Consider the following 15,559-nt stretch of genomic DNA (forward strand, 5'->3'; position numbering starts at 1 on the left):
TGAGCGAGGGGGTACCCAGAAAAATAGAACAATATTGCCATGGGCAAAGCCTCTGTATTACACATTTCTGCCACTAGATGTGTATAGCACAAATCATTGTCAGTTCAGTGCCGCCTGTGTTGTTGACCTGGCTTGTTCTCTTCATCAGCAGTAATTTTTTTTGCTGGTGCCATTTTGTTCTTGTTTCATTTTTTATGATGGCAAGTTTAAGTGAACAACGTGCAGCTGTGAAATTTTGTTTTTTCCTCAGTAAAAATGCTGCTGAAACTGTTTTAATGTTGAAAACAGTTTACCAAGATGATGCTACAGGAAAAAGTCAAGTGTACAAATGGTTTGTTAAATTTAAAAATGGCAACATGTCGACTGATGAAAAACTCATTCTGGACATACAAATCGACGAAAATATTGAAAAAATTCGAGAGTTTGTGTTCAGAGACTATCGACAGACTATTGATCAACTGTCAGAGATTAGTGAGTTATCTTGTTCATCAAAAAAGACCTGATTTGTGGCAGACAGGAGATTGGTTCTTCCACCAAGAAATGCATATGCATACACAGCCATCTCTGTTAGACTGCTTTTGGTTAAAAATGGCACGGTTCTGTTGCCCCACACACCTTACTCATATGACCTGGCTCTGTGTGACTTTTCATTATTTCCACACATGAAAGAACACTAATTAGACAACAATAAAGAACTCAAAAAAAGGGAAGACCTGTCAGCCATTTCTAAAGATGGCTACAGAAAATGTTTTGAACAGTGTAAGCTCCTGCAGGAGAAATGTATTAGATGTAATGGAGAATATTTTGAAGGGGATAATGTTATTTTGTAAACAATTTGAAAATCTACAGCTTTTAAAAAATAATTCCCTAGATATTGTTGACAATCATCCATCTGTACAAACAGGCATTATGCTTAGCAGTCTCAGAGCTATTACAGGGCAATAAGCTGTGTGCTGTACTACAGTACACCTGTACAGGACTGAATCACTATTTCTTAACTAGGAATGGTCACCTGCTTTAACAATAAAAAAATTCCTAGTAATTTTGTGACCTGGATCTATTACTTTCATTTTCCCACTGATTGACATAACATTTGGAGTATTCAGCTGTAACCAAACAAATTGTTTATGGTCTGCTCCCATCAAACATGACTGGTGCCATCATGTCTCAAAATTTTTTGAGTATTTTCAATTTCTGTTTTCTTCATCCCCATAGCAATAAGATACTTTTACAACACCCAGCTGCAGAAGTGCCACTTGTTCCACAGTATATTCCTGTGGTTGGCCACCAGACCATTGCAGTTGTGGCATATGATTCTTCACTACATCATCTGTGATGTTTACTCTCCCAATGAGAGAAGCAAAAAGGGAAAGGATTAGGCAGATGTGCTGAGAGTATAGCAGGCTTGATTGAAGCTGAAGTGGGTGCATGGAAGGGGACAGAGGCAGGTTGAGGCCAGGGGGCTTAAAGGAATGAGAGATGCACAGTTAGAGACAATTTACAACTGTGAAATTCAGAAAAACTGTTGTTGGTGTGAAGAATCCAGGTGTGAAGCAGTCACTGTACTCAAGTACACAGTGTTGTGTGGTATGCTTGGCAATTGGGTGGTCTAACTGTCAACGGTTACAGTTTGACAGTAGTTATTCATGCGGACATGTAGTAACCTGTCGGTTACTACATCTACAGCCCACAGTGAGCATTTTGTGCCACTACAGCAAGCGTAGTGCATGCCGACATTCAAATGGCGCACCCGCATCTACACTAGGCAGCCACCAGGGGCTGCCCGGTCACTGACCACTGTCACCAGGTCTGTCATGTAAGTGCAGCACTACACCAGTGACATGTGACATGGATAACTTCTTGATAAGGGCATGCACGGACCTCTGGGCCCTAGGCTGTTAAATGTGTTCAAGGTGCGTAAACTACTTTCTTTATATTCTTGCGGATACCAATTCACGACCCAATAAATTATATTTCTTTTACAGGTTTGATTCCTTGTGACCCTAGTTAGAACACAAGTGGTGACACCAATGGACAAATTTTTGTGTGTTTCAGATTCTGTGGTTTTCTGCTGTTTGGTTCTTGCATGAGCACTTCTGCTACAGCAGTAGATGCATGTGACTGTCACAACAATTGTTGACTTTGCTGACCCAGGCTCAGCCCAGGTTGTTCACACACCACCATTCCCCCCCCCCCCCCCCCCCCCATATTATGGATCCATGGGAGTCTAGGATGCTTACAAGAAACAGCTTCACTAACATTTCATGGTGTTCCAAGCAGTCGGTATGGATGTCTGTAAGGCTCGTTTCTTATTGTGGATACAGCCTCGCACTTATCACTTACTGTGACAGTTAGCTCCACTGCAGGAATCAGCCTCACTTTCTTTTGTCAATTTGTTTAGTTTGCTGTCATCCTACCAAACAACGCATACACATGGTCGCTGTGTGTGCTGAATTCTACCAATGCCACAAACAGCTGCAGCAATTGTGTTGAGTTGGTTGGTCGAGCTTCATTCACAAGTGTCAGTTCGTTACGGCCATGTCTCAGGAGTCATATGCGAATGCCATGGTAAGACACACATATCATTTATTTGCCCCCAGACAAGGAGGTGCTTCAACGTGCCCTTCAGTTTGACGACTCTACATTAGAAGAGGTTCTGAGTATTGCACAGTATTTCATTCTCATTTCATGGCCTTAGAGTGAAGCTGCCATTGTTGGAAGCATACAGCCCCAGCACATCAGGCCTAATGTCCTGGTGAAGAGGAGATAGCGGCAGCACAAACACCGCTAGGCCGATGTGGACAAACGCGTCAGTTGGTACATCAAACATCACTTCCTTCTTTTGTGTCCCTCTTGTTTTGTACAGCATGAAATGGCAGTCTGCCCCAAGCTGTGGACCTCTTGCCTGTTTTATAATTAAGTAATTTAAAAAGAAAATAAAAAAAAAAAAAACGGGGTCACTTAGCAGCTGCATGTCGATCCCCTCCCTGATGAGTAATTGCAGGAATCAATGGACATGGATATTCATACTGTTGCGTCATTTGGTTCGCTGTTGTCTGCAGCCCAGAACAAACTTTTCATTGAAGTGCGGGTGAAGTAATCCTACAAATCAACATAGGGCCTGCAGCATCCCTGCTCAGCTCACAGACGTATGTCAGGCTAGGGTCCCCACCATTTGCACACACTGAGAATCAGCTGGTAACCTATTAACAACAGCCTATTCCTATTAACGGCTGACACAGTTTACAAGTCAGCTGTCCATTCTATTACTCACTTGGTGGTTAACGATGCAGTTAGTGAAAATTTGTTTGGGTTAGATGCCTTTGTTACTTTTCGTTTACCTATTGTTCATGTGTTGCACCTGATGTCAGACCACATGCCTTATCATGAACTGGACTCCTTGTGTTGAGTTTTTCAAATCTGCTTGGCCAAGGGTTACACTGTGCAAACAATTTGATGGAATGCATCAACTTCAAACCTTCTGCCTGTCTTCACTTTTTCTGGGCACAGCCAGTGCCAGTAACTTTACGCAACCATATTAAGATGGAGCTGGATCACTTAACACCATTGGGAGTGATTATCTCGATTTCTGTATGTGAACGGCCTAAACCCTTAGTGACTGTAAAGAAGGTGTTCAATCAGCTTTGGCTTTGTGGCAACTTAAAGGTTGATATTAACGCGTAGGCAGTCACAGACATTTGTCCCCTTCTTCATCTGGATGAATGGCTCACAGAGTTGGCTGGGGGACTATTCTTTCTGAAAATTGACTAGGCCAAAGCCTACCTTCAGATTCCATTAGACGAGGCATTGAAGCAGTTGCTTGTGCTTAATGAGTGTTTTGGCCTCTATCAATATCAACGTCTAATGTTTGGGGTCACTATAGAGCCTGCCATCTTTCTTAAAACTGATTACGAAAGTTGTCACTTATTACATTACTATCTCGATGATATAATCTTGACACGTGCTACCAGAGAGGATCACCTAAGTAACATCTATCCTTTGTTTACCACTTTACCGGCCATGGGCCTCACATGTTATCTCCCTAAATCTCACTTTTTCCAGTCTTCCATTGTTCATTTTGGTTATGAAATTTTCTGACAGGGTGTGCACCCCATGGAACAACATGTTGCCACTATTATGGGTTTGTCCCATCTGTTTAATCTACAAGAACTTCAGGCTTTTCTTAGAAAAATGGCATACTATCACAAGTTTATTCCCTTAATGGCTACTATTGCCCACCCCTTACATCTATTGTTTTGGAAAAGTGCTCCTTTCGTCTGGTCTGCAGACTGTGAGCATGCTTTTGTGCAGCTTTAAGGATAGTCTTTGCTCTGCACCATACCTTGCAACATTTCAATCCCGCAAGCATTTGGTCCTAGCCATGGACAAATCCCAATATGGGATGGGGGCGATCTTGGCCCAGCATCATTCAGAGGCTCTGAACAACCTATTGCCTTTGCAACGAAAACGCTAAACTTGTTTCGGCAAAAATTATTCTCAGGTGGAAAAAGAAGCTCTTGCTATTGTCTTTGCCTGAAAGAAATAATTTATTCTTGTTGGTGCAACATTCCATTTAATTACTGACCATGAGCTCTTGGTTTCCCTGTTTAGCCCGTTGGTGTTCTTACCAGACAAAACTACTCATTGTCTTCAATGATGGGCTCTATTCCCAGTACAATTATGAGACCCACTTTCGGCCCATGTTGCAACATGCAAACATGAATGCTCTACCCCAGTCCCCATGGGTCCTGATCTGTTGTTCATTGAGGAGGGTCTGCTTTGTTGGTAACTGAATATGGAGGTGAGGCACATGGAGGATCGCTTCCCAATCACCAGTTCCCATATTGCCTCAGCTGCGGTGGCGTATTCAGTGCTCCAGAAGATCATACGCACGATACAACACAGGTAGACCGACTGTTCGTCAGGCCAGACATGGGCCTGCTTCAGAATTTTTGTGTTGCACCACTGCCTCTCCCTCTTGGATGGCATTATTCTCCTGCTGACAGAAGGGTTTACTCCCCACGTTCTGGTTCCAGCAGCTCCGTGACGGGAGGTATTCTGCTTTATTACATCAGAGTCACTGAGAGATCTCTCGCACAAAACTGCTAGTGTGTTGCCATGTGTTTTGGCTGGGTGGAGTCGAACACCTTGTTGGGGCTTGCTGCAAGTGCGCAGATCAGCAGGCAGTGCTGTTCACTGTTTTTTCGCCAGGGCCAGCCCCTATAAAACCTGGGGAAAGAGTCCACATTGATCTCACTGGTTCTTTTTGAGACTCTTTTTGGTTACTGGCAACTGATGCCCTTTATCATTTTCCTTATGTCTTTCATAGCCAGTCTGCAACAGCATATGTGACTGTCAAGGATGTGTTGACGATATTCTCCTTAGAAGTCTTGCCTTGCACCCTGGTTTCAGATAATGGTCCTCAGTTCTTGGCGCATTCTTTCAAGGACTTCTGTACATACAATGACATTTGCCAAGTGATGGTACTTTTATTCAATCTGCAGCTGTATGGCAAGGTGGAACCTTTTGCCTGAACATTTAAGATGCTAATGCACAAGTACATAGAAGATTTTCCAACCGAGGAGGCTCTCCCACTTTTTTAAGCTCTTGTAGATTGATGGCAATTTGGGCTGACCTAGTGCGTGACCATCAGCCATGGATGCTGCACAACCTCTTGCTGCCAGGCAGGTGTCTCACAGCGACACCATACACCCCCCCCCCCCCCCCGGGTACCTGACACTGGGACAGGTCGTTTGGATGGCGACCTCACTGGATTCCGGCCTTGGTCCATAGCCAGCGCGCTCGCAGTGTGTTCAAATTCACACCAAGGATTGACTTGTGACATGCCATCAGAACCAGTTGCATCCTAAGATGGACACTGAGGCCCCTCAATGGGTTGTGGGCCTGCTGCCTTCTTTTTGCTGGCCCTGGTCCCTCTGCGGATCAAGCAAGCCTGGTCATGTCAACCTATCCCAAATGGTCAGGGCTTTGTCAGCATCAACAGCAGGTTTCTTTCATGTAACTTGGGCCAGGGTCTCCCACTGCATTGAGCAGGCAATACCATTAGTGGGGACAGAGGCCAGGTCTATTGCCAGAGTCTCTTCTCTCAAATCTGCTGCTGTCGTAGCCCAGGTTTGCACCCCTTGTCATGGATTTCGACATTCAGGTGGCTCCTGTCCACCAGTCGCCTCAAGGTTGATGGGTGGTGGGGTTGCTGTCATACTATTCACTTTTGTCTGTGCATACGAGTCTGGGTGGATCAGGAACTTTTAGCACTTTTTGCTGCTGCCCATTGCCACGGGCACGTCTTCAAACAAGGCATTGTGGATGGCAATGCCTAGCCTTCCTCCCTCAATTGTTGGATGTGTATGAAACGTGTAAACTACTTTCATTGTATTCTTGTGGATGTCACTCCATGATCTAATAAATTTTGTCTCTTTTACAGCTGTGCGTTTTGTTGGGTTCGTAGTCAGAACAGCGCAGACAGCTCGTTAGCGATTGTGCACATATAGAACACTGCATAGTTTGCACTGAAATTGGGAGACTACATGGCAGCTTTGACTAGTGGCCCTGCCTTTTTAAGCTATTTTGGTCAGAAAACATCCAATAAGATCCAACAGCAATACTTATATTAAGTGCTAGGTGTTACTGAAAGAAACTAGTCATAAACTAAATACTGGTGAATGACCCTATGTATCAGATCCCGACCAGTATTAAAAAAAAAAAAAAACACTTGGTAAAAGATGGAGGATGAGAAGAAAAATTGCTGAAGCAAGCTCAACACATTCAGGTGGAGCATCAAGTGGATTCAACACACCTTGTAATTCTTCATAGAGCTGTCAATAACTTGCTGTATTTCTGTTGCTTTAACCAGAAATGCTCCAGTGGCCGCAATGGCTTTTGTGACGGCAGCTTCTTCCAGTCCCAATACTTTGTAGCGGTCTTCTAGCCGTGACATTCCACGTACTTCTGCCAAATGATATGCTAGACTCTGTCCAACTGTATTCAGATGTTTCAGTACAAGTTTTTGAATATTTGAGTAACTAAGTTCAATAGAATGTCCAAGTTTCTTCAACCCTTTTTCTGTCAGGTCGTGAAGAAGAAATCTGGAGAAGAGAGACAATGGTATGTAACTAGTTCTTACATATAAAACTTAATTTCAAATGCTTGCCACAAACAACATGAAAAATTTGGAATTATACCTGTTTAAAAAAAAATACCCCCCCCCCACACACACACACAATTCTATAAAATTATGAGACGGAATTATTTGCCAATATTTACTTTCATTCTTACCATTTTTTCACATAAGCGACTTATCATTTGGCACCCCCACCCTCCATTACTCCAAAAAAAGTGACATAACTCGGTGACACTCCTTCGCTCCCTCGTGCATACATTAACTGGAGTCGCATGAACGCTTAGTAAGATCTATAAAAATAACCCTAAACCGTGTGAGTGTGGAAATGGATTGTTTTCAATACTAATCATGGTACAAATTTATCACTAGGGTCACCTCTGTGGCCCTCCTCAGCCTGGCGCCTTAAACTGGCCCTGCTTATAAGTGTAGTTTAGTATGTGTCTATTGGCAGTATTAAGTATTTCATTCCCTGAAGGTACGTCTTGGCTACAAATTCTGTTTCATAATTTGTTAATATCAGTTACTTAATTAATTCCTTCTTTTATTCATCTTGTTGTGTAGATACTAAGCAGAAGTACCTTCAGGGATGTGGAACAAGTCAAGGCATAGATTAACAACTGAGAAGAAACTCATAAAAACATAAGCTGTACACTGCGTTAATAACAAAGTATCACTGTACTGTTAAAACTATTGTTTATAGCAGCTAAATGTAGGCTAGTAACTCAGGTTTATGTCTTATGACACAACGCCACTATTCAGTAAAAGCTGCTGCTTCCAAGTTACATTTAAGAGCTGCTATTTATCTCCTGTTAGCAGCATAATTTTACTTGATCATAATAGTATTTTTGAAAGTTGCCTACATCTATAATAACAGAAGCTTGTTTACATTACACTACCACATCATGCAGTTTTGCCATGAACATGCCGCTTGCTGTGTATCTAACAGATACTTGCAATCCTTGAATCTACGTAATCAGATAATTTGCAGAAAGAGAGACTAATGGGGCATCTTTTTAATTTTATTTTGAACAGGAAGGGATTCACAATTTCTTTCTTTATGTTAGATGGGAGCCAGTTGAATAGCTTTGCATCAGTTCATAACTGAACTCTGAACCATAGGCAAGGAGGCAAAGCCTAACTGAAAATAATTTTTGTGTCTTATTTGCGACTGTGCAAATTGTAACATCAATAAACTTACTAAATATTGACATTAAAGTCAGTCTCACATGGAGTAAGGATCGCTGTGCACTTACTTGGTGACTCACACAATGGCTCCCTTACAAGCTGTCATCTGCTAACAGGCTGTGCGTGTTTTTGATGATAGTTCCAATGCTATTCTCCTTGTCCTGTCTGATGTCACAGCTTGTTGTTGTTGTTGTCTTCAGTCCTGAGACTGGTTTGATGCAGCTCTCCATGCTACTCTATCCTGTGCAAGCTTCTTCATCTCCCAGTACCTACTGCAACCTACATCCTTCTGAATCTGCTTAGTGTATTCATCTCTTGGTCTCCCCCTACGATTTTTACCCTCCACGCTGCCCTCCAATACTAAACTGGTGATCCCTTGATGCCTCAGAACATGTCCTACCAACCGATCCCTTCTTCTGGTCAAGTTGTGCCACAAACTTCTCTTCTCCCCAATCCTATTCAATACTTCCTCATTAGTTATGTGATCTACCCATCTAATCTTCAGCATTCTTCTGTAGCACCACATTTCAAAAGCTTCTATTCTCTTCTTGTCCAAACTATTTACCGTCCATGTTTCACTTCCATACATGGCTACACTCCATACAAATACTTTCAGAAATGACTTCCTGACACTTAAATCTATACTCGATGTTAACAAATTTCTCTTCTTCAGAAACGCTTTCCTTGCCATTGCCAGTCTACATTTTATATCCTCTCTACTTCGACCATCATCAGTTATTTGGCTCCCCAAATAACAAAACTCCTTTACTACTTTAAGTGTCTCATTTCCTAATCTAATACCCTCAGCATCACCCGACTTAATTCGACTACATTCCATTATCCTTGTTTTGCTTTTGTTGATGTTCATCTTATATCCTCCCTTCAAGACACCATCCATTCCGTTCAACTGCTCTTCCAAGTCCTTTGCTGTCTCTGACAGAATTACAATGTCATCGGCGAATCTCAAAGTTTTTATTTCTTCTCCATGGATTTTAATACCTACTCCGAATTTTTCTTTTGTTTCCTTTACTGCTTGCTCAATATACAGATTGAATAACATTGGGGAGAGGCTACAACCCTGTCTCACTCCCTTCCCAACCGCTGCTTCCCTCTCATGCCCCTCGACTCTTACAACTGCCATCTGGTTTCTGTACAAATTGTAAATAGCCTTTCGCTCCCTGTATTTTACCCCTGCAACCTTTAGAATCTGAAAGAGAGTATTCCAGTCAACATTGTCAAAAGCTTTCTCTAAGTCTACAAATGCTAGAAACGTAGGTTTGCCTTTCCTTAATCTTTCTTCTAAGATAAGTCGTAAGGTCAGTATTGCCTCACGTGTTCCAGTATTTCTACGGAATCCAAACTGATCTTCCCCGAGGTCGGCTTCTACTAGTTTTTCCATTCGTCTGTAAAGAATTCGTGTTAGTATTTTGCAGCTGTGGCTTATTAAACTGATTGTTCGGTAATTTTCACATCTGTCAACACCTGCTTTCTTTGGGATTGGAATTATTATATTCTTCTTGAAGTCTGAGGGTATTTCGCCTGTTTCATACATCTTGCTCACCAGATGGTAGAGTTTTGTCAGGACTGGCTCTCCCAAGGCCGTCAGTAGTTCTACTGGAATGTTGTCTACTCCGGGGGCCTTGTTTCGACTCAGGTCTTTCAGTGCTCTGTCAAACTCTTCACGCAGTATCGTATCTCCCATTTCATCTTCATCTAAATTCTCTTCCATTTCCATAATATTGTCCTCAAGTACATCGCCCTTGTATAGACCCTCTATATACTCCTTCCACCTTTCTGCTTTCCCTTCTTTGCTTAGAACTGGGTTTCCATCTGAGCTCTTGATGTTCATACAAGTGGTTGTCTTATCTCCAAAGGTCTCTCTAACTTTCCTGTAGGCAGTATCTATCTTACCCCTAGTGAGATAAGCCTCTACATCCTTACATTTGTCCTCTAGCCATCCCTGCTTAGCCATTCTGCACTTCCTGTCGATCTCATTTTTGAGACGTTTGTATTCCTTTTTGCCTGCTTCATTTACTGCATTTTTATATTTTCTCCTTTCATCAATTAAATTCAATATTTCTTCTGTTACCCAAGGATTTCTATTAGCCCTCGTCTTTTTACCTACTTGATCCTCTGCTGCCTTCACTACTTCATCCCTCAAAGCTACCCATTCTTCTTCTACTGTATTTCTTTCCCCCAGTCCTGTCAATTGTTCCCTTATGCTCTCCCTGAAACTCTGTACAACCTCTGGTTCTTTCAGTTTATCCAGGTCCCATCTCCTTAAATTCCCACCTTTTTGCAGTTTCTTCAGTTTTAATCTACAGGTCATAACCAATAGATTGTGGTCAGAGTCCACAGCTTACAGAGTGGGAATTCTCAGACAACACCAGTTACCATCAATACAAAAAAAGAATGCCCTGCATCTGCCAGCCGATCTGCAATCTTTCAATCATTTTAAAGAAACTGTTCAGTAAAAAAAAAAATCTGATTCTCATACATCTTTGTTTCATTCATCAGCTGCATGATGGTCTGCCTAACATTTCATTAATGGTCATAGTTATTATCATATTTAGTGAGTAGGTAAACTACTGCAATAAATTCTTAAAGTTGCAGTGAAGAATTAGGGGTCTCTATGAATCTGTGTTTGGTGCATGTTAGGTCATAGGTTGCTGCATATAAATACATATAACATACTGAATTATTTTTTAAGCTTTGAAGGCTATGCTATCGGTCTCCAATGTCAAGAAAATGGAATGTATGTAAAGTGTTCTGTCCTGAACATGTGTGCCAATGAAAAAGCAAGAATGAAATGTTCATGAATCCCTCATATCTCATAAAAGATTTGATACATAGAAACAGGATTTCACAAATGATAGCACACAAAGAGGAGAGTATTTTTCCAAGTGATTATTACGCAAAACTTGCAGATGATATTCAAGCAACTATAGTGCGTGTAAATTTGTTGCGAGTTTTGACAGTTGAGTACATTGCGAGTGGAGAGAAGCGCAGTTGCCAGCGTGTACTGAACATGTCAACAGGGCCTACTCAGCGCGGTACCTGTCAAGCTCTCTCATCTGCGTGAGAAGCAAGCCGCGCAAGCCGGCTGATCTGTGATCTTTCTCAAATGATTTTAAGGAAACTATTCGGTAATAAACTCTCATTCTCACACACCTTATATTTCATCAACTTTGTGAAGAACTGCCTATCATGGTCATAGTTATTATGAATTTTTGATATTAGGTAACCTACCTCAAGAAGTTAAAGTCTGCTTTATTATTTAAACTTGGAAGGATATCATTATCTGTCTCCAGTCTCGAGAAAATGGAGTCTATGTAAAGAGCGCTGTGTCACGAAAGCACACGCCAGTGAACCAACCAGAATGAAATATTTACAAACCCCTTGTATCTCTTAAACAGTGTGAGATATCGGAACAAGATTTTGGCAAATGATAGCATACAAAGAAGAGAGTATTTTGCCAATTAATCCATGAAACTTCTGTATATATCACAATATTCAAACTAATACAGATTTTTTCAATGAAATAATGTGATTTTTAAGCACGATCGATAGCTGGTGAAGCAAGAATTGCTGTGTGTTTTGCAACAATATCAGTGAAGAATTTACACGTTCATTTTTATACTGATAATAGGCTTTTTCATAAACTATTGACTTGTCTTGCCCCCAGTTGTTAGTTTAATATTACACTGTTTCAGGACTGTGTTGCAAATTTTTTTTAACTCAGAGCCACTCTGCTGTATTTTGGCAAAGAAGCAGATTTAACATGGCAACAAGAGAAGTTACGTATTACTCAAAACTTGTCACAGTCCTTCATGAATCCCTCAACTACCTTCTTGGTATGGCTGATAACTCAAGACCAGTCCTGTGGTGTAACATTTGCAGTGGCTCTTTTGTCAATACTTGAACTTCACTGAGCATATTTTTAATTGCTCTCCTTACTTTTCATGTAGGTGTATATATTCTCAATTGAATTTAAATGACCGTGATATGGAGGCAGCCTCATTAAAATATGTCCTTTAGCATTAGCTACTTTCTCGACCAGGTGACGTAGTTTTTGGCTTGTACAGCATAGCTAGTTCCATTAACTTAGCCTTATACGTGCTACATTCAACTTGATTCAGTGGAACATTTCTTTCTACGCAGAGCAAGTACTTGACAGCTGCAGAACTCTTCAACATCAGGAAGTACCACTTTACAATGAGGGCTAATGAAAGTAGATGATTCTAATGTGCGACGCCACGTGGTACTGTTTACCCATGGCGTGGCAACAGGGGTGCTTTACCAACCAAATCGCTGGTGGCATGGTAGGAAAAGCTGGCTAGCCATTGGTGTTACCTGGGCAACATCGTCACCTTCTGTCCTCTGAGCCAAACGTCAAAAGTCACAACTAATTTTAAACATATTATAAAGATTTTTTCAATAAAGTAATTTAATTTTTGAGGGCCACAATAATGTCACACCTGAATAAGTTAGTAATTATATGAGATTTCAACATAAATGTATTAGTAGGTAAGTTACAGACTAGGCTATTGAAGTGTACTCTGCTTGAATATAATGTAAGATACCTGATAAATTCTGCAACCAGGGAGACTGAAACATGCCAGTCTGCAATAGATAACACAATCACTGGTATTCATCTTTATGATCTTACATCTTCTGTTGTTATAAGTGCCTTGTCAGACCATCGTTCAGTAGAACTAGGTGTGAACATAAAAAAGGTTCCTACACACAGTTGCTGTAGATATATTAGGAGCAATACAGACCACAATATAACTCACTTGAATAACATGCAAAGCAATGTGGACTGGAACAGTATTCTAACAACACATTACAGTTATGGCAAATTCTCAAGTGAATTATACTACATTCTCAACCAAGTCTGTCCATTAATAAAAAAGATAATTCAGTCACACGCTGTACCCGAAACTGTATACAGTCACTGAGGCTAGAGAAAAACTAAGATGGTATGAGTATGCTATGTTAAATGACTTGAGGAATAAAAAACTAAAAGAAAAGTTCAAAAAGTATCAGAAATACTATACAGACCTCCTAATTTCTGAAAAACAGAAACATTTTGAAAGTGTCATTCAAAACTCAAATAATATTTCCAAAACATCATGGTCACTAGTAAATAGAGAAATGGGTAAATCTGGGAACCATACAACTGAAAATCACTTGCTGATAAATGACAAAATAGAAACTGATCAGAATAAGGTGGCAGATCTACTTAACAATTACTTTGGTTCTGTTGGCTCCAGCATAAACAATCAGCTTAAAAATCACAAACACAATTTAAGAGGAACGCCAGTATCAGGAAGCATATTTTTGGCACCAACAAGTAAAGAAGAAATAATTAAAATAGTGAGTGGCTTGAAGGATTCTCACACACCAGGATATGATGGTCTTAGTCTGGACACTCTTAAGAAATGTATTCATAAAATTGCACCACTTTTATCAGCAATCATCAACTTTCACATAGAAGATGGTCTATTACCTGATGAGCTGAAAATTGTGTGAGTTGTGCCTCTTCTTAAAAAAGGAAACAGAAATCTAGTAGAAAACTTTCGACCCATATCTGTTCTTCCAATAATATCCAATATCTTTGACAAAGTAATATATATAAGAATCTGGAACTTCTCGGTAAACAAAAAAGTGATTTCTAAGGGGCAGCATGGTTTTGTTAAGGGGTCATCCACCATTACAGCAGCATCCATATTAATCGAAGATGTCACTTAAGCAATAGACAGTAAAGAACATATATGTGGTATCACTATAGACTTACAAAAAGCATTTGACTGTGTGGATATGACCGTATAGCTGAACAAACTACAGAACTATGGCATTCAAGGCACAGCCCATTAAATACAAATAAATCCATCTATGTCGACTGGACCTTGCCATTGGTGAGGAGGCTTGCATGCCTCAGTGATATAGATAGCCGTATCGTAGGTGCAACCACAACAGATGGGGTATCTGTTGAGAAGCCAGACAAACGTGCGGTCCCTGAAAAGGGGCAGCAGCCTTTTCAGTAGTTGCAGGGGCAACAGTCTGGATGACTGACTGACCTGGCCTTGTGACATTAATCAAAACGGCCTTGCTGTGCTGGTGCTGCAAATGGCTGAAAACATGGGGAAACTACAGTCATAATTTTTCCTGACGGCATGCAGCTTTACTGTATGGTTAAATGATGATGGCATCCTCTTGGGTAAAATATTTCGGAGGTAAAATAGTCCCCCATTCAGATCTTTGGGTGGGGACTACTCAGGAGGATGTCGTTATCAGGAGAAAGAAAACTGATGTTCTACGGATCGGAGTGTGGAATGTAAGATCCCTTAATCGGCCAAGTATGTCAGAAAATTTAAAAAGGGAAATGGATAGGTTAAAGTTAGATACAGTCGGAATTAGAGAAGTTCGGTGGCAGGAGGAACAAGACTTCAGATCAGGTGAATACAAGGTTATAAATACAAAATCAAATAACAGTAACACAGGAGTAGGTTTAATAACGAATAAAAAAATAGGAGCACGGGTCAGCTACTATGAACAGCATACTGAACGCATTACTGTAGCCAAGATAGACACGAAGCCCATGCCTACTACAGTAGTACAAGTTTATATGCCAACCAGCACTGTAGATGATGATGAAATTGATGAAATGTATGATGAGATAAAAGAAATTATTCAGGTAGTGAAGGGAGACGAAAATTTAATAGTCATGGGTGACTGGAATTCGAGAGTAGGAAAAGGGAGAGAAGGAAACATAGTAGGTGAAAATGGATTGGGGGTAAGAAATGAAATAGGAAGCTGTCTGGTAGAATTTTGCACAGAGCATAACTTGATCATATCTAACACTTGGTTTAAGAATCATGCAAGAAGGCTGTATACATAGAAGAGGCCTGGAGACACTGGAAGGTTTCAAATGGATTATATAATGGTAAGACAGAGATTAGGAACCAGGTTTTAAATTGTAAGATATTTCCAGGGGCAGATGTGGACTTTGACCACAATCTATTGATTATGAACTGTAGAATAAAACTGAAGAAACTGAGGTTGTAGAAAGTTTCAGAGAGAGCTTTAGGGAATGACTGACAGGAACAGGGAAAAGAAATACTGTAGGAGAAGAATGGGTAGCTTTGAGAGATGAAATAGTGAAGGCAGCAGAGGATCAAGTAGGTAAAAAGACGAGGGCTAGTAGAAATCCTTGGGTAACAGAAGAAA

At 40.8% G+C, this 15,559-nt stretch overlaps 1 protein-coding gene across 11 annotated transcripts in view; it reads right to left on the reverse strand.

Moving 5' to 3' along the window:
* Positions 1-15,559, reverse strand: part of LOC126095728 (anaphase-promoting complex subunit 4) — a 135,818-nt gene that overhangs the window by 55,828 nt on the left and 64,431 nt on the right. For all 11 annotated transcript variants that reach the window (XM_049910496.1, XM_049910491.1, XM_049910495.1 and 8 more), the window contains one exon: positions 6,818-7,106. In XM_049910496.1, the coding sequence (XP_049766453.1) occupies positions 6,818-7,106 (289 nt within the window). The remainder of the gene's footprint in view (positions 1-6,817; positions 7,107-15,559) is intronic.

Source organism: Schistocerca cancellata, chromosome 8, assembly GCF_023864275.1.
Source record: "Schistocerca cancellata isolate TAMUIC-IGC-003103 chromosome 8, iqSchCanc2.1, whole genome shotgun sequence".
NCBI lineage: Eukaryota > Metazoa > Arthropoda > Insecta > Orthoptera > Acrididae > Schistocerca > Schistocerca cancellata.